General features: G+C 37.5%; 1 protein-coding gene across 5 annotated transcripts in view; it reads right to left on the bottom strand.

Annotated features, from left to right (window-relative positions):
- The window catches only part of COMMD1 (copper metabolism domain containing 1), a 248,135-nt gene that overhangs the window by 134,716 nt on the left and 103,349 nt on the right, over nt 1-10,070 (bottom strand). Inside the window, exon 3 of one of the 5 annotated variants that reach the window (XM_081832051.1) lies at nt 4,026-4,052. The exons of the other annotated variants lie outside the window; for them this stretch is intronic. Within the exon in view, the coding sequence (XP_081688177.1) occupies nt 4,041-4,052 (12 nt within the window). The 3' untranslated portion in view covers nt 4,026-4,040. Of the gene's footprint in view, nt 1-4,025; nt 4,053-10,070 lie in introns of those variants that run through there. 5 annotated transcript variants of the gene reach the window in all.

Raw genomic sequence — 10,070 nt, 5'->3', positions numbered from 1 at the left:
GGTGCCCCAAATAAATAAAATCTTAAAAAAAAAAAAAAAAGGAAGGAAGGAAATTATTATGGAATTGCTAAATTTCTCCCAGGAGGACCTTTGGTCAATAAAACTACATGTTACTGTGCCAGAAAATAAGTGACCAGTTAAAAGTTTCTTAACTCCTATGGAATTCCTGGTTCTAGGATATTTTTGGTTCAGTGGAAAGGGCTTTAAATACAGAAAAATAATATTTCATTTCAGATATTTGATTTTGTTAATAACTTCAGAAGATAGGAACTACTCCTCTTCTGGCATATCTCACATTTAATAGTCCATAGGCAGATAGATATATTCCTCTGTCAGATAGGACTGTGCTTTCCTATATGTCCATAATTACCTACCAGAAACTGGCCAGCTATGCTCAAAATTGTAACTTGGGCTGTTCAACTCAGGTGATGCAATACAAGGAGCAGCTTACTTGCTCAAAATTTAACATGTATATACTGTGTAAAAGCTAAAAATCAGCTAAAAAGTAACCCTACAGTGTTATTCTTACTTCCAATCAAGTTGGCTAATCAATTCCTTAAAGAGAGGCCATTCTAACACTCCACTAGAAGAGAAGAACAAAGGCTTGTTCTCTTCAAGGCTAGGACACAATTAGGCCTTTTCTGAATAGGATCTACCTTTATGCTTGTCCCATGATTTCACAAGGTGTGGGATTTAAATAAATATACAGACTAGGGATGGTTTCCTGAAAAAGCTGAAATTCTCTGCTTTAAGGAAAGAGGAAAGAAAAGAAATGGTATCCAACCCAACTATGCAGAGTAACTTAAGATCAGATGTAGAAATGTGCTAATCCAATTTCAGGTGCAATTTTCTAGCCTTTCAAGGATTGGAAATGAATGCAAGCATCCTGGACTTGATTTCTCTTGGAAATGTAGGGAAAGGTAAAAGTTTTCTCCAAACTAAGCTTTATATTATGTTCTTAGAAACTGAAAGAAAATCAATATAAAATTTTCAAAATATACACATACACACACATCTATGTGTATGAGTACATTTTTAAATAGTCATTCCATTAGAAATCAAGTTGTAAGGAAGGCTGCCAACAAATCTTATTTTTTTTAAAGAAAAACAATGCCCTAAATCACAGAAAATTGGAAAAAGAAAACCCACAGTTATTATTATAAGTTCTATAACAAAATTCAAAACCATTTCAGATTTCTCAGTTCTTGGGAATTGCTGATATTATTAACAGTATTTTTATTATTTTTTAATTCAATTTTTAAAAAAGATTTTATTTATTTGTTTATTTGACAGTGAGAGAGAGAGAGCACAAGCAGGGGGAGCGGCAGGCAGAGGGAGAGAGAGAAGCAGGTTTCCTGCTAAGCATAGAGCCCGATGTGGGGCTTGATCCCAGGACCCTGAGATCATGACCTGAGCCGAAGGCAGCCATTTAACCTGACTGAGCCACCCCGGAGCCCCTAATTCAATTTTTAAAACCACTATCTGAAAACAGTTCTATGAGGGAGACAAAATTATTTTTATTTTATATATGAAAAACTGAGAAAAATATGTCAAATGATTTGCCTACATTATGAAACTAATTAATGGGATAGCCATAAATGGACCCTAGGTTTCCTAACTTCTAGGTCTTACTACAAATCTGATGCTTTCAAATTTTAGCCCCAGAATCCTCTTTCAAACTAAATCTTTTGTGGAACCCCACTAATTCAACAGATAAAACTGCAGCTGCTCCAAATGCAGTGGATATTGGGCTAGAGCCCTGTACACCTAAGCTCTATGTTTCCTCATCCACAATAGACTTTGAGGCATTTCTGGGGATCATCATAACTCCAAAGGACACACTGAAAAAATACCACCATCAAAGGTCATCTCTTCTGACTCATTCCCTATGGGAAATCCATAAAGTTAAATTCAAATCCAAACATGAATATCACTAATAAAATAACACCTGTCACAGCTACCATATCTAAGATTTTTAAAGTCACAAATACATATTGATGGAAGTAAAAGTAAAAGTTACATCCCGTTTGTACCATCCAAAAATAATGGGCAGAGAGGGTTTACTAATTACTGAATTATTCCCATGCACTGTGTGATACAATAGGAAGAGAGAAATATTTCATTGCTTTAACATAACTGTCACCTCATTCACAATTGTGACATGAAAACACTAAGCTACTTATTTCCAAAGTTAAATTTAGATACCTTTCTTCAAATAAAATTTAAATAAAATCTTATATTGAAGGCATTTTATAAGCTATTCTAGTTAAATGGGGCAAAGCATGGGGCATGCCAAGAAGATGCAGCTCAGCCGAAGGCTGTAGGAACACGAAAATGGAGGAAGAGCTGACAAAAGTAAAGGATTATTTCAAGGTTTTTGAGCAGTTCCTGAAATATAAATGGTGAACAGCATACATTGCTGATGAACTGACATCTGAAGCAGAGGCAACAACACTTACAGTGTAGGGGAGCAAAATTTACCACTCCAAAAATGTGTCTCTTTGGCATGTGGATTATTTTAGGCTGATTATTTTTATGAAAGAAAAGTCTTGGGGCACCTGGGTGGCTCAGTAGTTAAGCGTCTGCCTTTAGCTCAGGTCATCCAGCCCTGCATCAGGCTCCCTGCTCGGCGGGAAGCCTGCTTCTCCCTCACCCACTCCTCCTGCTTGTGTTCCTGCTCTCAATATCTCTCTCTCTCTGTCAAATAAATAAAATCTTAAAAAAAAAAAAAAAAAAAGCCTTAGGAAGAACCAAACTTTGATCTTCCCCCTATACTGCCTAAAACTATTTAGCTAGAGGACCTCCTCCACGAAGGGCGCTATCACCACAGATTGACTACAGCCTAATATGGACCAGGTGTGGTAGACAGGGAAGAATTTAGCAGTTTGTTAAAATTCCTCTCTGTGTCCCACTGTTTCTGTATGGCCCAGCAAACACTTGTTTACTAAACATTTTATTGTTTTCATCTTTCTGTGAATTACCTCCTTCCCTTGAAGTCCCAGACCCTTACCCCTTTCTCCTTAGCTCTGGGTGCCATATAAGCCTCATTTGCTTTACTGCCTGTGGGCCTCAAGCCCCCTTATGGAAGTAATTAAATTTGATTTTTCTCCTGTTAACCTATCTCATGTCAATTTAATTCTTAGATCACCCAAAAGAACCTTCAAGAGTAAAGGAAAACTTTTCCTCCTCAACAACAGGCATAAATAAATGTACTTGGGGGCAAAGTAGAGCTTTGAGTATAAACTTTTTGTCCACACCCACCTGAGTAAACCATTATAATACCAGTTTCTTGTGAACTTCTGCAAAAGGATTACTGCCAGAGGCACAAATAAGGCTCATCAAACAAAGAAGTATTATTTTTTAAAATATCAGCACAAGCTATCCAGGGTTCAAGCAGTAATCAACCAGCAGGTCAAGTTTATTAATCCCAAGTGGCAAATAGAAAGCAGACCTTTGAAAATAAACCTTAAATTCAGAAGAGAACCAGGATGGAGATGATTAGTAGTATATACACAAAACCACCGAACAATGAGAACAACATATACAAAAAGCATCAGGGAAGAGCTGGTGATGTCAAAGTTTAAATCATACAAAGTCAGAAAAACCCCTATGGCCCTTGCGTCAGCTCCAGAGAAGCCATTATCTGCTCCACTCCCTTCTTACTACCAAATACGTATGTCCAATAAACTAGCTGTTTACCCAAAAATATTCACTACAGTTGTAATATTTAATATTCCTGAAGTTGTAACACCCTATACTTTAAAAGACTGTGGTCTTCCACTCCTGTTCCGCCACCTTTCACACAGCTCACCCCTGGAAACTGTGAGGCTCCCTCACATGGGGACGGGCGTGGACAGCTGGCTAATGGGGTCTGCGGCAGAGGCCTGCGGCCCAGAAGGCTGCTCCCACCGGCAGACCCGGGTGGTTGGGGCAGAGGGGCCTGAGCTGGGCTGTGGGCAGCCTGGGAAGAAAGTGTGTAGCAATGCTGCTAGCAAAATATTTGTGTGAGCCATTTTATGCTGGGTTTTTGTTGTTTCTTCTTAAAATAAGACCTAGAAGGAAAAAAAAAAAAAAAGACTGTGGTCTTCCAAAAAGAATAGCAAACTGGAAGGTAACTTCTTGCCTGTGCTACAAATCACCCATGAGAGCTGAAGCAAGTACTATTTTCTGTCTCTCAGCCTTTTCATTTGTTAATAAGGGATTCTAACAGCCATACCACTTACCTCATAATATTATTATAACAATCTGATAATATACATCAAAGCATGATTTAAAATCCTAAATATCATGTAACCTGTACATTGTGAAAGATACCCATTTTACCAACCAGTCATTGCAAATGGAAGGTTTAATTTATCTTTGTTAACTAAACTTGAACAGATTCCATATTAACTTACCATTAACTAAAGAAGAAAAATCCCTATACCTTTATGCTGAGAAACCATCCTATACTAATAATAGCCAAGATAGCTTGTGTATAACAAGCTCTTGCTCTCTTTCAACATTACAGACATAGAACTGAAAATCTTCACCGATCAGAGGTCAATGTCAATAAAAACTTATTTCAGTTGCCTGAGCAGTTTTTCAGTTGAGCTTTCAATTCTAACACAACAAATTATGTATTAAAATAAGAGTGGGGAGATATATAATGAAAACTTTCAGAGAAAGCATTAAATGAGAGGTGTTATCTTGTTGAAAGAATACATATCAGTATACAAAATGATACAATTCATTCAAGCATGGCAGTGAATTCCTACTCCACTCTGTCCAAGGCCCTGTGCTGCAGAGGTCTGTGCTGTAGTGACTTGGACCTGCAAGCAGTTTAACACACACACACAAATTTTTAAAGTAGGCTCCACACCCAGCATGGGACTTGAATTCACCACCTTGACGAGGTCAAGAGTCACATGCTCCACTGACTCAGCCAGCCAGGCGCCCCTGACACAAACTGTTATCAAAACCAAATGCTGAAATCTTGTTCTAAGTTCCTGCTTGTTCGAAGAACTGAAAGAATTAAACATGTGAAATGTCTTACACAGAACAGTTTTTGGCTGTTTTGAGCACAAAAAGTATGATGATAAAGCATGTGAACTGGGTTTCATGTGCTAACTGCCTAGAGTATGACTTCTTATTTAGTATATGGCTGAACTGGAGCTCTAACAGTCTAGTGTTCAAAATCATAGGATAAGACTTTTTATTTTATTTTTTTAATGATTTCTCCTTATAAATCAAAGAGCAAAGACACTTCCAAGGTTATGTACATTGAGAAAACTTTACCAGTGATCCATGAAACATATCTTTGGGGACTAACCATTATACTGCAACTGCTGTGTATTTTATACTCTAACAACTTCCTGGTCAAGGTTAGATATGGCCCAATTATAAAATGATGAGATGAGCCCTGAACATCTGGAAACATGTGGGAAATACTGAAGGAGAGTTTATTAATTACTAGTGGAAGGTTAAACTAAAAGGTGTGAAGGGGAAAAGGGCTGGAAAAGACAAGAGAATTATATATACAGCAGCTATGATGGAGCAAGCAAAAGCAGCCAGTTCAAAGGGAGAGGAGAACGGAGTGAGTGTGCAGAGAGAAAGTGTTCATAAAGCAAAGAGAAGAAAAGAAAGTGACAGAAACAGAGAGAATAAAAAATAGAGGGTCAAAAAGAGATTTGAATCCTGGAGCAATCCTGGGGCTAACTAGGCTCAGTTCCAGTCCACATGTGCCCTTATAATAAATCCTCTATACTTTGACATAATTTGAGTGTGACTATTAGGGAAACCAAAAGGGCCAAACTTAAATCCATCTCCTACCTGACATTTCCACCCCAACAGGCTGAATTTCTAAATTCATTATCTCTTTTGGTACATTTTCTAACTTCAGGGTTTTTTTTTTTTTAAGATTTATTTATTTATTTGAGAGAGAGAGGGAGGGAGGAAGGGGCTGAGGGAGAGAGAGAATCTCAAGCAGACTCCCTGCTGAGCGTGGAGCCTGATGCAGCCCCATTCCCATGACCTGAGCCAAAATCATGACCTGAGCCGAAATCAAGTTGGACACCTAACCAAATGAGCCACCCAGGCACCCCTCTATAACTTCAGTTTTTATCAAAACTTATAGGTTGGTGGTCACACCCTTTTATGGGTGTCCCTCCTATAACGTGATGTCTACTATATACACTAGCTGACCACCTAAGATTCAAATTTAACAACTAAATGTAGCAACTTGAGAGCAGGGCAATTTAACCAGTCAAATGCTTGAGTCCTTACTATGCAAGGCACTTCTTTTTAAGGAGTAACTTTTATGGGCACCTGGGTGGCTCAGTCGGTTAAGTGACTGCCTTTGGCTCAGGTCATGATCCCAGGGTCCCGGGATCCAGCGCTACATCGGGCTCTCCACTCAGCAGCAAGTCTGCTTCTCCCTCTCCCTCTGTGATCTCTCTCACTTTCATTCTCTCTCAAATAAAATCTTTAAAGAAAAAAAAAGTAACTTTTAAAGAAGAGATTTTTCTGTTCTTCCATCTCCTGATTTAACATTTTCACTCCCCCAAAAATATGCAACACCTGCCTTTGTTTATTAATCGAGGAGAAAAGTGAGTAGAAGTGTAACTAAAGCATATCCTCTCTGCAGAAATCATTTAAGAACTATGGTTTCCTCATCACCTCTGGTAAACTAGTCCTTATACCGGATATTCTTTTTTATAAAATTTTTTATTATTATTAACATATAATGTATTATTTGTTTCAGGGGTACAGGTCTGTGATTCATCAGTCTTACACAATTCACAGCCCTCACCACAACACATCCTCCCCAGTGTCAATCACCCAGCCACCCCATCCCTCCCACCCCCTCCATTCCAGCAACCCTCAGTTTATTTCCTGAGATTAAGAGTCTCTTATGGGGGGTGCCTGGGTGGCTCAGTCGTTAAGCGTTTGCCTTTGGCTCAGGTCATGATCCCAGGGTCCTGGGATCGAGCCCCACGTCGGGCTCCCTGCTCTGCGGAGAGCCTGCTTCTCCCTCTCCCACTCCCCCTGCTTGTGTTCCCTCTCTCACTGTGTCTCTCTCTGTCAGATAAATAAATAAAATCTTAAAAAAAAGAGTCTTTGATGGTTTGTCTTCCTCTCTGGTTTCATCTTGTTTCATTTTTCCCTCCCTTCCCCTGTGATCCTCTGTCTTTTTCCTCAAATTCCTCGTATCAGTGAGATCATATGATACTTGTCTTTCTCTGATTGACTTATTTCACTTAACATAATACCCTCTAGTTCTATCCACATCATTGCAAATGGCAAGATTTCAAATTTTTGATGGCTGCATAATATTCCATTGTATATATATATACCACACCTTCTTTATCCATTCATCTGTCAATGGATATCTGGGCTCTTTCCATAGTTTGGCTATTGTGGACATTGCTGCTATAAACAATGGGGTGCAGGTGCCCCTTTGGATTACTACATTTGTATTTTTGGGGTAAATACCCAGTAGTATACCAGATATTCTTGTTTCCAAAGAAATAGGGAAGTAAATCAGGTCCTTCTATATTTATGCTTTTTTTAAAGTTAGTAAAACAAAACAAAACAGAACAAAAACTAAATACAGAGAAGTCATAAATGACCCAAGAATCTAAAAAGAAGATTTAAGGTAATATACTTTTATTTCTACCCTGTTTTAAAGAGGCTAAACCAATATAAGAAGAGCAAGAAGGGGAAGTCTATATGAGCCTATTAGGTTCCACTAAAGTAAACAATTTCCAATTTCAAAGAATGTACTTTGGGCTTTGAAAAGCATATATAGCACTTTTACTAATATGAGTCAATGGTTTTTAGAACAGTCAAATTTGAGGTAATTCTTCCTAAAACCAATTTCACAAAATCTGAGTATTATGGGCAGTTTTAAATTTGCCAATCAATCAAAAGCATATTCTGAGTATTTTCTATCTATTCAGTGTAAGATATGTATCAGACAATTCCTGTACTCAAAAAATTTTAAATTTGGGAACACCTGGGTGGCTCAGTTGGTTAAGCATCTGCCTTCAGCTCAAGTCGTGATCCCAGGGTCCTGGGATTGAGCCCGGCATCGGGCTCCCTGCTCCCTGCCTGCTTCTGCCACTCCCCCTTGCTTGTGTGCTCTGTGTGTGTGTGTGTGTCTCAAATAAATCAATAAAATCTTTAAAAAAATTTTTTTTAATTAAAAAAATTTTTAATTTAACTAGAGAAATAAGAAACCATATTGTGAAAGAACTTACAAATTATAAAGGGACATGTAACTAAGTGATAGATGGTGTCATACAAACCAAAGTGCCTGTATGGGCACTGGAGACTGTAAGAAGAAAATGAACCATGTAGTAAAAAAGATCATTCCACAGCAGCAATAATCAACTGTTATCAATGTGAGAGCAGATGTTCTTAAAAGCAAATTTAAAGGAAGCTAAAGCAACACAGTTTCTATTTCTGTCAGACAAATGATCACTAAGGAAGGATGGAGTCCCACCATCCTTTTCTTCATAATTCATTAGAGATTAAATTCTGTTTCTCAGAACGCAAAACCATTTTTATTTAAAAACCCACAAAAAATCATAAAAGTCTTCAAAAACAAAATTCAGTGCAAATGTGGCATCACTAAAATAAGTAACCAAATAAAATTTAGTTTAACATAAATGGCAATAGGCTCCAGAGAAAAAGTAAACCAAATGAAAGATGATACCCTGGCTCTTCAGTTTAATGTAAAAATGAAAAACCAGATGAACTAATAAATTTTTAATTACCAACAACTTTCACTGGTGAAGCACATTTAGGGACAAGTAGTATTTTTTTGTTTTTATCCTACCAATGACTATTATGCTTCTTAAAATGTTTCAGTCAAGCCAATAACTGGGATTAAAAAGTATCTATGATCTTTAATAATAGAATTCGGTACTTAAAGGATGAAATATGAAACAGTATCTACTGAATGCATTTGGGTCTCCAGGTAAACTTGATTAAAAAAGAAAAAGTACTCATTAACACAGCGGCATTCATTTAGGACTTAATCATATTTTATCTTATGAGGACTGGTTCTCTAGAATCAGGGTTGGTTGTGTCTAACTACTGTAAGGATTTACAGAGGGAAGTAAAAAAATAAATCTAAAAGCAAAGGCAGCCCAACCAGAGCTGAGGCTGGCAGGTGTGGGGCCAGACTGAGTACAGTTCCTTAGAGGAAAGATAAAGGCAAACAGAGGCAGATAGTGAAATGAATGTGATGCCTTTTTTTATTTTTTTTACTGGGACAAGCAAGTTCTCAGTGCTATAAAAGATGAAAGGGATAGTCAGTTAAGAGGTCAAGAAACCAAGATCAATTGCTAAGAAAGCTAAAAGAGTAGTGAGGCAATGACCAACATGGCCAGGAGATGAAACACTGAGAAAACATTTTACAACATCTCAAAGATAAACTTAGCCTGTATACTCCCCTTTATTAATCATTTGGAATTCTAATTAATGATACTAGGTATCAACACTTTTTGAATAACCGGTCCTTTAAGATAATACTAAAAAAAAGAGAATCACCTGCATATATAAACTGTAAACCTACACTGAAATCCTGGAGGCTTGTAAAATACATTGGTTCTTTCTAAAGCTCAAAATAAATGGTAAAATAATATATTTTGGATATTACTAAATAATATGCTCAAATAAATGCCAAATGTTAGAATTAAGGCTTCTAAAGCATCAGGGAATATTTTCAGTATATGCTCTGTTAAAAGACTATGTATATGACAAAAAAAGATAAAAAATGGTGCTCAGAAAAGAGAGGAAACACCACCACCACAGATTAATTCTTCCCAAGACACAAACTAAATCTGATCAAGCCTCTTAGATTAGTGGTTCTCCATGGGGGCAATTTTTGCCCCTGGGGGACATTTGGCAATATCAATAGATATTTTTGGTTGTCACAACCAGGGAAGTGGGGAAGGTGCTATTGGTACCTAGTGGCTAGAGATAAGCAATGCTGCTAAACATTATCCTACAATGCACAGGGACAGTTCCCCACAACAAAAAATTATTCAGCAATCAATCAATAAATAGCAAGAGTGGAGATT

Source organism: Leptonychotes weddellii, chromosome 10 (genome assembly GCF_054177405.1).
Source record: "Leptonychotes weddellii isolate Sample4059 chromosome 10, ASM5417740v2, whole genome shotgun sequence".
Classification (NCBI taxonomy): domain Eukaryota; kingdom Metazoa; phylum Chordata; class Mammalia; order Carnivora; family Phocidae; genus Leptonychotes; species Leptonychotes weddellii.
Note: the sequence above shows the minus strand (reverse complement) of the source record. Positions and strands in the feature narration are given on the sequence as shown.